General features: G+C 43.0%; 1 protein-coding gene across 1 annotated transcript in view; it reads left to right on the forward strand.

Moving 5' to 3' along the window:
• Nucleotides 1-16952, forward strand: part of CSMD1 (CUB and Sushi multiple domains 1) — a 467695-nt gene that overhangs the window by 424890 nt on the left and 25853 nt on the right. The window contains exons 49-55 of the mRNA XM_039255776.1: nucleotides 820-993; nucleotides 1725-1907; nucleotides 9277-9453; nucleotides 10524-10703; nucleotides 13318-13491; nucleotides 13783-13956; nucleotides 16107-16180. Coding sequence (XP_039111707.1) covers nucleotides 820-993; nucleotides 1725-1907; nucleotides 9277-9453; nucleotides 10524-10703; nucleotides 13318-13491; nucleotides 13783-13956; nucleotides 16107-16180 — 1136 coding nt within the window. The remainder of the gene's footprint in view (nucleotides 1-819; nucleotides 994-1724; nucleotides 1908-9276; nucleotides 9454-10523; nucleotides 10704-13317; nucleotides 13492-13782; nucleotides 13957-16106; nucleotides 16181-16952) is intronic.

Raw genomic sequence — 16952 nt, forward strand, 5'->3', positions numbered from 1 at the left:
CCCGTTTGTAGCCTGAGTCCAGTTAGAGCCGCACACCGCACAGAATTTGTCCACTGGTGACCCTAAGTTGGGACCTCTTCTCCTTCAGAAAAGGAGAGAGGAATCTTCACTCTCCCACATTAATGTAGATTCCAGAATTTTCCTTCTTGAAGGATAATCTATGAGTAGATTCCAGGCCTGATTTGGTATTATTTTAAAGAAATGAATGGAAATACTGAAGTTGCTGTATAGAATAAATTGAAAAGTTAATCACGAATTTATTATTGTTACAACGTCAACATTTTAGACTGCCACCTGTTCAAAGAGAAATTGTTGTAAGGATCTCCCTGGATCCTCGGCCTGGAAGAATGAGCAGATACGACAGAGTTCTCTCCCCACGCAAGTAGACGGTTGTCATAGTAACAGTCGTATACTTGCAGCATTACATGGAAATAGTTTTCATGAGTCTGTGTAACCTGTAACATTTTGTTTATTACTGCTTTTTTTTTTTTTTTTAACACAGTTAAGGACAGATGGGGAAAAAATGTAGGTAGAGTGACTTTCTCTTTGAAAGCCTAAATGGAAATTTCTATCTTAAGCAAAACGACCTAAGATAAAACAAAGTTAAAACAGACTTTACTGGAAGCCCGTTTCCTTGTGCTCGGCGATAGATGAACACTTAAGGTGGGAGAACGTCCTCTGGAACATGGCATTTGCCAGTACATTTAGGCTCTCTTCCTTTTACAGGTGATGTAGTATGGCTGTCTGTGGGGGAGATTTACCAATGTAAGCACTTTAGCAGGACTGATGCAATCGTTTATTTTGATTTTTTTTCTTAAGCCATATCATGTGGACACCCAGGCGTTCCTGCCAACGCGATCCTAACCGGAGAACTGTTTACGTATGGCGCCGTGGTTCACTACGCGTGCAGAGGGAGCCGGGAACTCGTCGGCAACAGCACTAGGGTCTGTCAGGAGGACAGTCACTGGAGCGGGGCACTGCCCCACTGTACAGGTGAGGAGCCGTGGACAGTGCGTGTCGTGGCACAGTGGCACACACATGGTTCGGGCCTGCCAGTGCTCTGGATGGCCATCTTCATCTCCATCCACACCTTCAAGCGCCAGTCACTTCACATCTTCTCCCCTGGGAGTCCTGGGGGCTCCTTTCCCCTTGGCCAAGGGGGCTGCCTACCTGGGCTCGGTCTGTCCCTGTTCATTCTTCATTCCGTCTCCGTCCTTCCTTTCCGTCCTTACACATCTTTCCTGTCTAAGGAATGGATAAGTCCACTGACCCCCTTTGAAAAAAAAATTACCTTAATTCTTTAACGAATAATTCTTAAATAAGTAACAGTCAGTGAATCCGCAGCTCTGGACATAACTGAGAAGAACCAAGGCTCTCCTCCTCCTTTTGTATATTTACAAAATACACCTTGACCCCATTTCCCTTTTATCGTCGGTACTGATGCAGCCAGTGGACAGCGCCTGCGTTCGTCTGGATTTTATGTCTTCCAGAGAACATATGGTTTTGTCACAACCTCATTTTAATCACCTAGTTTGTTTAGTTACACAGGAACAGGTTCCTAACGTTTCCCACTTTGCTGCTACGACAGAGTCCTTCTCATGAGATTCCACTGTGCAGTCTGTCTGTCACGCGCCAAAGTAACCTTTCACTCTCCTTAAACACAGCAGCTGTTGTAAACAAGTCCAGCAGTACTGTGTATCACCGTTTGTATTTGTGTTTCACAGGAAACGATCCTGGATTTTGTGGGGATCCGGGGACCCCAGCACATGGGTCCCGGCTTGGAGATGAACTCAAGGCCAAGAGCCTTCTCCGCTTCTCCTGTGAAATGGGTTACCAGCTGAGGGGCTCCCCCGAGCGGACTTGTTTGCTCAATGGCTCATGGTCAGGTCTGCAGCCCGTCTGTGAGGGTGAGTACATTCAAGCCTAAAAGTCAGCCTTTGCACTTGGAACCATGTAATTCATTCTAAAACGGCCAGTACTATTCCACAGAAATCCTAGAGATCAAACCTTTGTATCATTGCATTGCTTTCCTCCATATGGTCTCAGAGAATCATCCAGACTCGTGGCTGGGAGTGTGGGGATGTTCGCCTGCTCAAAAGGTCATCTAACCCAGACCCTTACCTTTTGAACGTTCATGACCTAGGTGGTTTCTGATCTTCTGATGATAATTTCTATGTGATATGGTGGCGTTTTGTGGTTACTGGTAGCAAACGTCTCAGGAAGAGGAACAGTGAGTAGAAGGGGTATAGATTGCTGAGGTAACTTCTGCAGGCCGGGACAGGCTTCACTTCACATGTCACTTCCAATCTATTGGTGGCCCCTGTCCGAAGCAGGTGTTACAAAAGAACCTGGGTGATTTTCTGTATAATTTTTTGGAGAGAATTTTCTGTATTTTAATATTTGAGAGGTGAAAGAGGATGTGGTGGAATTCGTTGGTAATTACTGTAGAAACACCATGCGTACCTCACCAGGTTAAGTACCAGCAATTCCGGCCTTTGGCAAAGGTGTGATGCAATACCACAGATATGTCCAGAGCCCAGAAAGTAACTGATTTAGAATTCAGACAGATAAGACTTTAAATGTTACAAATGTTTTTTCATACAAACTTCTCAATTACTCAATGTTTGAGTCCAAAATGATTACATAAATTAGATACCTATTTTTACGTGAGTGAAACACTTCCTATGTAATTTGACCAACTTGAATAAACTTAAACAATATCAGTACCAGAAATATAAATCAAGTTACCTTAATCTTCATTTTTCTCTCTGCCATCTCCACTTGTACCTGCCCATTTCTCATTTTATTATGTGTTATATAGAATAATAGAAAACAATATATGTGCATAATCTATAACGATATCATCAAACTATTTCTTATAAGCCCATAAAATCATATAAGAAATGCAACCCTCTATATATGTATATATCTGAATGTATATATATATATATATATATATATATATACTGGATATATACGTGTATATATCTGGAAACACTGGATATATATACATGTATATATCTTCTATATGTGAATGCATATATATGTGTGCATATAATCTTATCAGAATAAGAGATTATCTTTGAGGGATCCACATCTAGGTAAAGAGATATGTGTATATAACAACCCAAGGTATTTTTTTTCTACTCCAAATCACCTTATGACAATCAAGTAAGTGTAAATCTTAAGATTAGGCCCTAAAGAAGTTGACTAACTCAAATATGATCAAATAGTAATGGTGGGATGCCACCTGCCACTGTGAACTGCAGGATGACATGCTTTTTTTAGTGACTAAAAGTCAGTGACTCTAAATTAGTAGAATTTTTCTTACTCAGACGCAATGTTCCCAGTTTCCCGCTCTTTTGGAGAGTTTAAATATTAAAATTTGCATGGTGGCATCTCTTTCTCACCCAAACTAGAGTGTTTTCTATAACATGGTACCCAAAGTTGTACGTGACTTCCGTAACCTACATTTACATCTCATCTAAACTTTTCCCTTATACTGCATGTGGGGATTGTCCAGAATATGTTGGAAAATTATGGAAATTGAACAGGAAGCCCCCTTTACTCCATGACATGTTGAATGCCAGTAGGCTAGCCTTCTTTCTGGGAACAATTATAAAATAGCAAAATATAGGAGACAATTATCTTATTAAACAACAGACAGTGCATGACTGTGTTCCTTAGGAGAGAAGGAATCAGTGAGGTGAGCCCATCATCTCCCTGTCATTCGGTATGCTTTTCTTACTGTACGGCCGGAGTGTGGAACTCAGGTGGTATGGTGGCGTGGTGAGGTGATGCGATAGAAAGTGTTCTAGGCTACTGAAATAAGACTTGCAGAACAGGGAATCTGAGAAGGGATGGCTGAGATGGAAGGGCCCCATAAGTCTGGTGGACATTCACTGGGTGGCTTGGGTGAAGGCCAGGCAGACAAGAAGAGGTGAGACCCATTGGTACAACAACCTTCTACTGCAGAGTTGAGCATCAACCCACATTACTAGAAGTCGTACCCTACTGAGAAACACTGGACATCTGAGCAGTCAGGGCTCTCACTGTGCACTGGGAACATTTCACAGATTCCCACAAAGTCCCATGCATTATGAACACGTACCATTCCCTAAAATAAGTGTAACATGCTAGAACATGTTAGGACTAAGACTGAATAGATCTCCTCTCAAAGAGAACGAAGCCGATCGAGATCTACAATTGATTTAAAAGCCGACAAGAACAAACTCCAGCACTTTTGGAAGGAATGACATAATCTGTCCACATTTGTTCACAATGTCCAGCATGAATAAAATAACTACATATGCATAACTCATAAAAATGTGACCCGCAGTCAAACAAGCAAAGAAAAAAAAAAAAAAAAAGAAATTGAATCTGATCCTGAGATGACCCAAATGTTGAAAATAATACATAAGGACTCAAAGCATCTATTTAAAATATCTTCATGGACTTGGGGCGCATCGGTGGCTCAGTCGATTAAGTGTCCAGCACTTGATCTGGGCTCAAGTCATGATCTCACGGTTTGTGAGTTCAAGCCCCGCATCTGGCTCTGCACTGATGGTGCGGATCTTGCTTGAGATCCTCTCTCTTTCTCTCTCTACCCCTCCCTGCACACTCGCACACGCACATGTGCCCTCTCTCTCTCTTCCTTTCAAAAATAAATAAATAAACACTTAAAAAATATATCTTCAGGGACTTAAAGTAATTTAGCATCATAAACAGATAGGGATTCTCAACAGAGAAGTTAAAATAATCACTCTGGAATTGAAAAATACAGCATATGGTATGTAAACTTTGCTAGGTGATCATAGCAGATGAAAAATGGCAGAAGGGTCAGTTCCCATGAAGACACTGTAATGAACATGATCCAGTCTGAAAACAGAAAGGAAAAAGGGTGAACAACGGCAGCTTGATAATTGCTGTGGGATAATATCAAGCAGTTTAAGGTACCTGTAATTGAAGTTCTAGAAGAAAAAGGATAGGGAAGGAATGAGGCAGAAAAATAGTTGAGAAATTACTGGTTAAAAATTAACCAAAATAGTTGGGAAAATACAGCTCCCAGAAACAGGACAAACCTCACTTAGATAGTTTCCTATTCTCTTAAAAATGTCATTCCCTGGGACCCTGGGGGGCTCAGTCGGTTAAGCGTCCGACTTCGGCTCAGGTCATGATCTCAAAGTTCGTGAGTTCGAGCCCCGCGTGGGCTCTGTGCTGACAGCTTGGAGCCTGGAGCTGCTTCGGATTCTGGGTCTCCTTTTCTCTCTCTGTCCCTACCCCACTTGCTCTCTGTCTCTCTCTCTCCCAGAATTAAATAAACATTAAAAAAGAAAATGGTCATTCACTTGGGACTTTACACTATCAAGTTCACCAAAAGAACTTTACTTCTGCACATTTAAAAGGTGAAAAAAATTAACACAGTTAAGAGTGAGTGATATCTTTCCATAGACATCTCACTTTGGTGCTGTGATATAACACCATGAGTTCTATTCCAGCAAATCATAAGTGAAGTCATTTATTTGTTTAGGAGACCTTAACAGGATTCTACTTCGTAATGTACCTCAGTCAGACGCTGCAAAGTATTTTTAGAATAGCATTTGGTTTATCTAAAGTTAGAAATTCAAGTGTTTCTTATAAAGTCCTTAGAAACTTGGCCATTAAAATCTGTGTACAGAAAGAAGCAGAAATGTCTCAATATGGCAAAAGTTCTCAAATATGTGATTCCCTACCAAACTGCCTACCTCTAATACTGCAGTGGACAGAAACCATCGGAAGTTGAGTAAGTAAAAGTATAATTCACACACACGGTAACAACGAATGGTGGTTAGGAACATATGCCCAATCCTACAAACCCCCCCCCCCCCCGCAAACACACACATTTAAGTCTTTTTAGACAATCTGTAGCTATTTTTTTCTCACCTGTTATCATAGATCCAAACCTATGGGGCACAGATTATGCTCTATAGAAAAGGGGGTTACCAGTGACTTCTGCATTTCTGCCAGTGCTGGCCATGACTGTATTCAGTCCTGAATACCACCTGATGAACAACCTTCTCTGAACCTACTAAAAGCATTAAAGCCTGATGGGGACATTTCAATACATGATAGAAAAGAAGGGTCTATGAAACACAAAATAAAAATCTTTTACAAACTCGTAAATCTCAAGGAACTTAGATTTCAAAAGCATTTCCATCATTTCAGATCATGTTTTCTTTGTTAGCAATCTAATCGTAGACTCACTGACTACACTTCTCAGATGGATATATCTTAGGAAATTGCTTAGGTATAACTGCATCATTGGTTTTAGTTGCCGGAGGCAACTCTTAATCCTCTTTCCCAGGAGATGGTGACAAAGCCAACATTTTCTCCAGATAAGAGACCTGCTGGGACAGTGTTTATAATGAAAATACAACAACATCAGCTACGTCTGCCTTTACCACTACTAAGACGTCAGATTATATTCTAGGCATCTTGTGTGCACTTTGTTTAATCTTCTAAAAACTGAGAGCAATTACTCTTATTATACCCATTCTACAGTGAGGACCCTACATGTCAAGACCTCGATTTGATTGCTCACGTTTACTTAAGTTGTGTGAGCCAAGATTCAAATCCAAACTATTTAACTCAGTTTAACAGCCATGTTCCCAATACAGAGTGTTAGCTGAACAGTATTGGTATCTGTAGACAATACAGGGTTTTTAGAGTGAGTATAAGGCTCTTTTATTATAAATCAAGTATAAGAAAATGATCTTTTACCAAAAGGAGTTACATTAACCACAAAAGAAAAGATGTATTTAAATTTTTTTACTTTACTACTTATAAAATATGTTGTTTCCCTTCTGGTGACTGTAAATGTAAGCTCTTGTTTTCTTTCATGGAGGTGCGCCTGTATCGTGGAGGCATTAATGCAAACATAGATATATTAAAGCTAACTTCCAATCTTCATTTTCATTTTCATGGGCATAACCATCAGTGAAAGTGTCCCTGTCAGGGGAAAACAAATGTTAACCATGAATTTGATTTTGTAGAATACAATATTTGAGCAACTTTTTAAAATTCTTTTTATTTTATTTTGTTTTATTTTATTTTGTTTTGTTTTGTTTTATTTTATTCTATTTTATTTTATTGGACAGAGAGAAAGACAGAGAGAGAAAAAGAGAGCATGAGTGGGGGCATAGCAGAGAGAGAGAGAATACCAAGCAGGTCCTACATTGTCATATGAGAGCCTGACATGGGGCTTCAACTCCAGAACCATGAGATCATGACCTGAGCTGAGATCAAGAGTCAAACTCTTAAATGCTAAAACACCCAGGCATCCCTATTTGAGGGACTTTATAAACATTAGAATGACATGGTTATATCGGGTATTCTTACACTGACAATGTATCTGTCCATAAATTAAGTTTGAACATGTTCACCAATGTCTTGTGTCTCATTTTAGCATTATCTTTCACAGGTGACATTTGAAAATTGCTACACATATTTGAATAGCAGACATGATAGGAATAACATATAAGAACATGGTTGTCTGGTTGGTTTACTAATTTAAGAATTGGATCAATATGAGTCTCTTCTATGTCGGGCTTTTCATTGGTACATCAAACAATAACTGTCACATATTAAATGATGGATCAACATTTGTTGAATGAATGAGTAGTCATCTCGAAGAATCCAGCCTCCGGGCTTTTTGCAGTATGACACTTTGATAGATAGTAGAGCCATCACAAAACTTTTGGGCTTTAGATGTTAAATATCATCTGCTTCACTATTGGTAGGTAAATAGATCTCATTCAAATGACAGCCAGAAAAATGCTGAAAGATCTGTGCTAGGAAGGACTGTTAAGTTCACACCAGATCCATTGGAGAAGAGGGTTGTGATGAACTCTTAGGTCTGTCATGGGCACAGATCAAGAAGCACCAGTGTGCATGGTTTATATACGTCAAACATGATCAAGTCCAACTCAGGGTCAGCACGTTTTTCAGCACAGTATGATCGTAGATTCCCTACATGCCCATTAGTGTCTCTTCTATGCTATGCACGTTTTGTAGTCAGCCTGATTTCTTTCATATTTTTTTAGTTTATACATATATTTTTGAGAGAGAGAGAAAGAGAGCGTGTGTAAGTGGGGGAAGGGCAGAGAGGGAGAGAGGGAGAGAGAGAGAGAATCCAAACAGACTGTGCTCTGTCAGCACGGTTTAGTGTTCTGCTTAATCACGTGAACCATGAGATCATGACCTGAGCTGAAATCAAGTGTCCCACATTTAACCAACTGAACCACCCAGCTGCCCCTGTTTTCTTCCATATTTTTTAGCAAGAGTCCATCTTTGTTCTGAGATTAGATTTGAAAGTGGAAGAGCTAAATGGGCAAGAGCATTTAAAAACATTCTGGCTATTCTCAGAAATGGTCACAGGATACATTCTGCTGTGAGCATCCAACCAAGGTCCTATTCTTTCTGTGTCTACCTGCTGTGCATCATGTGGGAGGGCTAAGGAGAAAAAAACATAATCTTTGTGATAAATAGTCTCAAGTACAAAAGTCAAGAACACCCTATTATGGGTTAAAATCATCACCTTGGTACACACCCAGCACCCACTGAGCTTTCTGAGCTAAGAAATGTGTGGTGCACTTAGTGTAGAACTGTTGCCCAGACTTTCATTATTGCCCATCATTAGTGGGCATCTTAATGCCTACACAGACATTGGGATCATCCAGAAAGAAATGGAAAGTGCAGCCTTTCCAAGGCCACTTAAAACAGCTTCGATGGGGTAACAATGAGGAGACCATTTTACAAGGCAGTTTAAGTGTACTTATTTATAGTCCTCAGACATCCCTTATTTTTCAAAAGGAATATCCTACCAATGTGAAATATGACCTGATCTGTCCATATTTTTCAAAAAATCAGCTATTACACGAAGGGAGTGCCTTCTGAGTGGCTAATATCAGATAGATCCTTTAAAAAAAACCTTTTTTTTCTTGTAAGATAAACATGTGAAAGCTCAAAAAAGCAAGGCTTGGAATTTTCAATGCTTTAAATCATTTTTTGATTTGCTTCGATGCGCTTTAGGAAGAATAATATGAAAATACAGTTTTCACATTTGTAACTCTCAATAAAATAACGGCATGAATCATTATATAAGATACATATTAAACATCTTCATAGTAATAGATCCTATTTTTAAAACTAAATATGTCGTCTATGACTCTGACGACCTCTGGTCTCTTGCATTGATCATTTCGGTCAGAGCTCACTCTGTGTGTGTGTCGCTCACAGCCGTGTCCTGTGGGAACCCCGGCACGCCCACCAACGGCATGATTGTCAGCAGCGACGGTGTCCTGTTCTCCAGCTCGGTCATCTACGCCTGCTGGGAGGGCTACAAGACCTCGGGGCTGACGACCCGGCACTGCACGGCCAACGGGACCTGGACCGGCACCGCCCCCGACTGCACAAGTGAGTCAGAGCTGTGTGGGATCAAGGACATCGCCAATGATTCCTGCTTGATTGAGGAAAATGCATTTATTAAAGTATTATATTGATTTTTTTAATTTATGGAGAAAAAAGATACATATATACGTATATTTGATATGATGACTCTTTATTAGATAGTTTTAGATCTTTCTTCACTTTCTTACTTATATGGTTGAAAATATTTTCCTTTTTTAATGTTTACTTATTTTTGAGAGAGAGAGAGAGAGAGATTGCAAGCAGAAGATGGGCAGAGATGGGGACAGAGAATCCAAATGAGCTCTGTGCTGTCAGCACTGAGCCTGATGTGGGGCTTGAACTCACAAACCACGAGATCATGACCTGAGCCAAAGTCAGATGCTTAACCAGCTGAGCCACCCAGGCGCCCCAAAACTATTTTCATTGGCCAGTGAGTTGGACATTGGGAAATTGGGGGCAAAAAAAGTCAAGGCTTGTCCTCTCTGTAGAACATTTCATTTGCAGAGAAATAAGGAAAGTGTTTATTCTCTGATCAGAGCCTTTGTCTCTGTCCTTAACTTGGTGGTGAGATTACACATGGTGCATAATTAAGGACTGGACAAGGATGGCAGCCGGCGTCCTCACAGCCGACCACGACCAAACAGAAACAAGCGATTCCAAACACACCATATCCTGACAACCAGTCAGTAACTTCACCAATCGGAACACAGTACTGCTGTAACAATTTACCACTGAATCACTTGTTTTTAAGTTTAGTTTTTTATTTATTTTAAGAGAGAGAGAGAGCAAACATGGGAGGGCAGAGAGAGAGGGAGAGAGAGAATCCCAAGCAGGTTCCCTGCTGTCAGTACAGACCCCGACATGGGGCTCAAACCTACAACCCATGAGATCGTGGCCTGAGCCGAGATCAAGAGCCAGATGCTCAACTGACTGAGCCGCTCAAATGCCCCGTTACTTAATCACTTTGAGTATCAGCATAAGGGGAGTAAAATGAACAGAAACCGTAATGAATTCATTTAATGGTAATTTTTTTTTTGTTTTTCTTTTTCTAATGTTTTTTGTCTTCTGCTCATTAGTTATAAGCTGTGGGGACCCAGGTACACTGGCCAATGGCATCCAGTTTGGGATGGATTTCACCTTCAATAAGACTGTGAGCTATCAGTGTGACCCCGGCTATCTCATGGAACCGGTCACAGCAGCCACCATCCGTTGTACCAAAGACAGTACGTGGAATAACAGCAAACCCGTCTGCAAAGGTTTGTGTCGCTGCCTTTCTGGTGTCGCGTATGCATGCAGAAGTGTTCATCGAATGACGTTTCATTGCATTTGCAAATGCAAGCATTTATGGCGTCCTCTGTGTGCTAGGAATTCCTGTGAACTTGTTTGCAAATAAAATCACTGCACTTCCTTAATACATTCATCTCAGCTTTACAGGTGGGAAAGCAGACTTGCAGGGAGAGTTAGTAAGTGGCTCAGTACACAAACCAAGAACGGGAGACATCGGCTCTCAGATGACGGGCTGACTACCTTTAAGTCTGTATTGTGAAGCCCATTGTTTTCCTCTCTCTTGGTAAACATGCTAACCCAGCTGTGTTAAGGCTGAAGGTGGGTGTGATGGGGAAGTATAATTATGGGACTTTAAACTCCACATAGAGAGTGAAGCTGATCATCAAATGATGGCAGAGAACATTGGTCGCATGATGTTCTGTGGGGTTCAGACACTGAGCTTGAAGATGCCCCACCAATACAGAGGTGGTGGAAAAGGTTTGTGAACTGGGCAGGGAGAGCAGGGCAGGGAGACGCCAGTGGATGCAACTTGGACGACATAGCGGAGGGCTGGGCTCTGACCGTGAGAAAACGGTGGTGCTGGTGACAGTTGTCCAAAGGCGGTGATCTGCATGGTTAGGACTCTTCTGCCAACACCAGAGAGAGCACATGCTGGCTTCCTTACCAGCCGGGCCAGAACCGGGCAGGAGGGGCAAGGAGGGGCAGGCGGGGCTTGAGCGCGGCTTGCCCCAAACATAAAAGTGTGGTGCCTGGCTCTTTACTGGGCTAGGAACCCCGACAGTTGTAGCGGAGTTGCGAGCTGGATTGTGGCAGCTGGTAGTGAGGAAGGGCTCGTCTTCAGTGGGCTCTGAGAGGCAGACGGGCTTGGGTCTGGCGTGGACACGGTGGGCTCTGAGAGGCAGACGGGCTTGGGTCTGGCATGGACAGAGTGTGGTATGAGCCCTCCGTGGGAGCTCGGTGCTCAACCACATGGCTCCCTTTCCCTTCCGATGCGGGCATGTTCATAGACCACGTTTTCCCTCCGACTGGGGTGTAAGGCTTAAAGCGGCTCCTGTCTTCAACCCACCATCATTAATTCTGTGTCTGTTGCTGGTGCTGGATAAATGTTCACTGAAAGTCACAGATTAGTGTCAGGAGCAGGTTAGTCACGTGGTGTGCCCATGACAGCTGTTCAATAAAATGCACTGGTCTCTGGGATGTCATGTGCTTTTGTAGACTTTTCTTCCTCTTTGAATAGCCAGTGCAGTTGTAAGGAGCTCCGTGGCCAACAGGGCCCTTCCAGAAGAGGCCACTCTCTCCCTCTGAACTTGTTTGGGGCTGGTCACCTCCTGACATGATTCTGTGGAACCACGTCACTCATTACCGTCCCCTCCTGGGGGACTTCTCACTTGACATCCCCTGTCGAGAGCACGTGTCCCCCTACCTCCTCACATGTGGACTCTCAGGAAATATTGGTTGAAATAATGAATAGATGAAAGAGAGCAGAAAAGCTCATTTCCAACCACTGACTGTGCATGAGCGATGGCACGTGTGACTGTGCCTCCCTATGTGAGAATGCGTGAGTGTGATCACGCAGAAGAAAATGCAGGTGAGACTATACATGTGAGTCCCTTCCCCTGCTGCCTTCTGTCATTGGCAAGCCTCCTCCAGTGTGAAAAATCCAGAAAGCTGATAGATCTTCCAAGAAGATTTGTCAGTCACACCCCAGCCCCTGTACTTTAAGGTAATAGCCAGACTCCAAGGGGACTACATGGGGCCGCACCAACCACTCGTCATCTGTGAGAATTGTGTCCTTGCTCTGGGACCCCATCATCAGCTCATGATTGATATAATACACTGAGAAGTGGTGTTCCACATAATCTTTTTAACCATGCAGGTGCTTGACTTTTAATTATTCGGCAAATTGATCTACAGCCTATGTCTTTCAGATATTATATGCTATCTTTAAATTTTTTTTTAATTTTTTAATGTTTATTTATTTTTGAGAGGAGGCGGGGACACGGAATCTGAAGCAGGCTCTCCAGGCTCTGAGCTTTCAACACAGAGCCTGATGTGGGGCTCGAACCCTCAAACTATGAGAACATGACCTGAGCCAAAGTCAGTTGCTTAACCAGCTGAGCCACCCAGGCACCCCACTATCTTTAAATTAAAAAACAAAATGCAGAGAGTCTACCAACTATGTATAAATCCAGAAATTTGTACTTATATCATATAAGCAAGCCTTGATTTGATTTGTTATTGGGAACCATCATGTAAAGACATATTAAATAGGAATATTTCTTCTCTTCTTGGCCTTGTATGTATTAAGGATGTCATGTTCAATCCTGCTTTCTTCTACCGCGTGTTATGTTGTGACTTTGCTGTGTTCTTATGTACTTCGTCTAAATTAATGAAGAAATATTGGAGAATGGCTTTATTATTTTGATGTGCTGTCTCCCTCAATAATTCTTGTCTTCAACGAAAACACCACTACGTAGATGTCCTTTGTGATTGGAGTAAAATTAAAACGTGGATCCTCTGAGTGTGAGAGAGGGTCCTGGCAGACGCTCTGCATGCTCAGTCTCGTCTGTTCTCTGGACGCAGCTGTCACGTGTGGTCAGCCTCCTCAAGTACAGCACGGAAGAGTGGAGGGAGCAGACTTCCGCTGGGGCGCCAGCATCAGTTACAGCTGTGTGGACGGCTTCCAGCCCTCCCACTCCGCCATCCTCTCCTGTGAAGGCCGTGGGGTGTGGAAAGGGGAGGTGCCCCAGTGCCTGCGTAAGTCCCCCAGCAATGCTGGTTCCTTGGGTCCTGTCCCGCGGTACCCCTACCCCAGGAGCCCCCTCAGCTCGCGATCCGAGGGGAACAGCCATGGGCCCTTAACGCCCTGCTACCATATGCAAAGGCTCACGCGTGACACCTCCCCGCCCAGAGCAGATTCTGCCCCTCGGCTGTTTACGGGTCTGATAGTTGTTCCCAGAGGTTTTGCAGACATAGCTCCACAGCCCGAGGGGGTGATCTGATGCAGCGGCCCCTACTGTTAGCTGACTGCTTTGCTGTCTCCAACAGCTGTGTTCTGCGGAGACCCCGGCACCCCTGCGGAGGGGCGGCTCAGTGGCAAAAGCTTCACCTACAAATCAGAAGTCTTCTTCCAGTGCAAATCTCCCTTCATACTGGTGGGCTCCTCAAGAAGGACCTGCCAGGCTGACGGCACGTGGAGCGGCACGCAGCCCACCTGCATCGGTGAGACGGCGAGGTCGCCCCGAGGGTGGTCGGGTGGGGACGCGCGCGCCACCCTGGGACGGTGTGTGGGCTCACCAGCCACATGCCTGTAGGCCGTCGACCACTCTGATTGAATCCTACAGATCAGCTTTGGAATTGCACTTGGGACTTGTCTGCATGTCTCCACCTCAAGGGGCAGGAGCGTTCTTTCAGGGAGGGACAGTTTGTTGAAGACACTGTTATTGCCCTTCTCCAAAGCCGCCGTCGCCGGGAAGACGGCCTGGCTGTTTGGGCGCCGTCCCCTTGGTGCCGGTCTGCCCAGCAGTGGCCTGTCCCTGCGGACCCACCCCCACCAGCACTGATGGGAGGAGTCGGGCACAGACGTTCTGGTGACCTTGGAATACGGCAACAGGACTTAGAAGCCAGAAGATACTTTCCATATGATTTAAGCCCTGCCTTTTTATGTTGTGTTTCTGTCTCCTGGGAAGGATTCAGATACAAGTTATTATTTGTCAAAAGTCAAATTCTTAGTGGCCTAGAAACATCACCCTTTATTTCTATTATGAGCGATTTTCCTGGTACCTCATGGCTGCAGACTCAGGCTTATTGATGGGTTAATTTTTGCACCAGCTGGACTGAGCGGAGGAGTAGATGTTCTGTTTCTTTGTAGTAAACAATGATCTGTAGTCATGAATTCTAAGATATTGAATGATTACCGCTTACACGCAAATACCTTCAGAAATAATTTCCTTGAACCATTGCCTTAAAAAAAATTAACAGACATTTAAACCGTTGCCACACGGTTACTATCTCTGTATTAAGAAATGGTTTTCTTCCCTCCAATAGGTTAGTGTTTCTTGAAAACAATTTTTTTATAAGTTAGCTATTTTTTTTTTATACGAGCATCTAGAGAGCAGCAAATAATAAAACTGCATGATCCTCATTGCTCAAGTCCTACATTTTGGGGGGAGAGAAATGTCACTTTGGGTCTACCATATGCCTCAATGTTGAAGCATTAAATATATTTCTCATTTTGAAGTCTGGAGGAAAATTAACTCAAGAAATTCACAATCATGTAATAGATGACTGAAAGAGATGGCCACTAATGGAGTCCTTAAGAACCAAGGGATCATAGGGGCGCCCGGGTGGCTTAGTCGGTTAAGCGTCCGACTTTCGCTCAGGTCATGATCTCGCGGTTCGTGGGTTCGAGCCCCGCGTCGGGCTCTTTGCTGACTGCCAGCTCAGAGCCTGGAGCCTGTTTCAGTCTGTGACTCCCTCTCTCTCTGACCCTCCCCTGCTCACGCTGTCTCTCTCTCTCTCCTAGAAATAAATAAAAAGCATTAAAAATAAAAAAAAAAAAAAAAAAAAAAGAACCAAGGGATCATAGGGGCGCCTGGGTGGCTCAGTCAGTTAAGCGTCCAACTTCGGCTCAGGTCATGATCTCGTATTGTGGGTTCGAGCCCCATGTCAGGCTCTGTGCTGACAACTCAGAGCCTGGATCCTGCTTCAGATTCTGTGTCTCCCTCTCTCTCTGACCCTCCCCTGCTCACACTGTGTCTCCGTCTCTCTCAGAAATAAAGAAAACATTTTTTAAAAATTTAAAAAAAAAGAAGCAAGGGATCATAATAATTATTGAAGATAGCATATTAGTGACCAACCAGTATACTAAGTTTGACCAGAAAATGGAAAAGAATGTTTATGCTGATACGGAAAATAATACACAGAGCAATTTAGAATCTGATAAAGGACTAAAGAGTAATCTCTAAAGAAGTCTAAAAAGAAGATGAAAATAGCAGTTTTCTTTTATTTTTAAATTTCATGCAAAACATCTTACACATTTGTCAAAACACAATTTTCTCAAATTTTTTAAAGTTTATTTGTTTTGAGAGAGAGAGGGAGGGAGGGAATGAGCAGAGGAGGGGTGGAGAGGGAGAGAGGATCCCAAGCAGGCTCCATGCTCAGCTCAGAGCCTGATGCAGGGCTCGATCTCAATACTGTGAGATCACGACCTGAGCCGAAATCTAGGGTTGGGCACTTGACCAGCTGAGCCACCCAGGTGTCCCGATTTCCTCAAATTTGTATGACCTTTGAGTAAAAATGTTAGAATCTCTATAGTAACTGTATCTGGCACTCTTTGTTTTGTTTTGTTTTGTTGTTAATGTGCACTTCAGATCCTGCTCATAACAGCTGCCCAGACCCCGGCACTCCGCACTTTGGAATACAAAATAGCTCCAGAGGATATGAGGTATTCCATTTTTATGTCACCCTGTTTCTCTGTAAGTATGAAATATAACTGACACTCAAACATATGCACGTGGTTTCGTGCACCCTGATTCATCATATATTTGCTGAAATCCATTCATACAGAGAGGATTTCCATGGGACGTGTTAACTGTCAAAATAGGGACAGCTGGGTGCCTTTTCACTTGCAAGGTAGCAATTATCATATTGGTTCATACTTGAGACTTTGCGTAATGTGATGTGTTTTGTTCGCTGGACGGACATGTAGTTTTCCAGAGCGACCATCACTGAATAGCCACACAAAACAACACCATGTTTAGTGGCCTGATACATCATGGGCAAAGAATATCACATTTCAGAGACAAGAACAAGAGAAAATGCATTCAGGCTCCGTAGCCAGTGAGCTTGCTCTGTGGTATGTCTTTTCCATGTCATCTCTCTCTATGAATTATTTGCGTAATTCACATCACATTTGATGTTCATTTGACTTAGTACATTAAGGCTTTAGGTAGTTTTAGAGGAATACCTAAAAATGGAAGGCAACAGATCTTGAAATAAAATGTTTCCACCATCGTAAGTGATCAAGTGACTTCACAGCTCAAAGTTGAGATGGTTTGAAAGCCATAGTTAAATACGTGTGGTGTGTTCAAGTTAGAGACCCCAGGAATTTAGATAAAAAGTCTTCTTTCTTCAGCCACTACAACCAAGTCTTTCATGAAACCTAAAATGTTTTTTTCTCTGGTTGGCTCGAACACACCGTGGCTACTTCCTGAGGA

The sequence above is a fragment of the Hyaena hyaena genome, unplaced genomic scaffold (genome assembly GCF_003009895.1).
Source record: "Hyaena hyaena isolate Hyena2069 unplaced genomic scaffold, ASM300989v1 scaffold_545, whole genome shotgun sequence".
In the NCBI taxonomy this organism is placed as follows: Eukaryota; Metazoa; Chordata; class Mammalia; order Carnivora; family Hyaenidae; genus Hyaena; species Hyaena hyaena.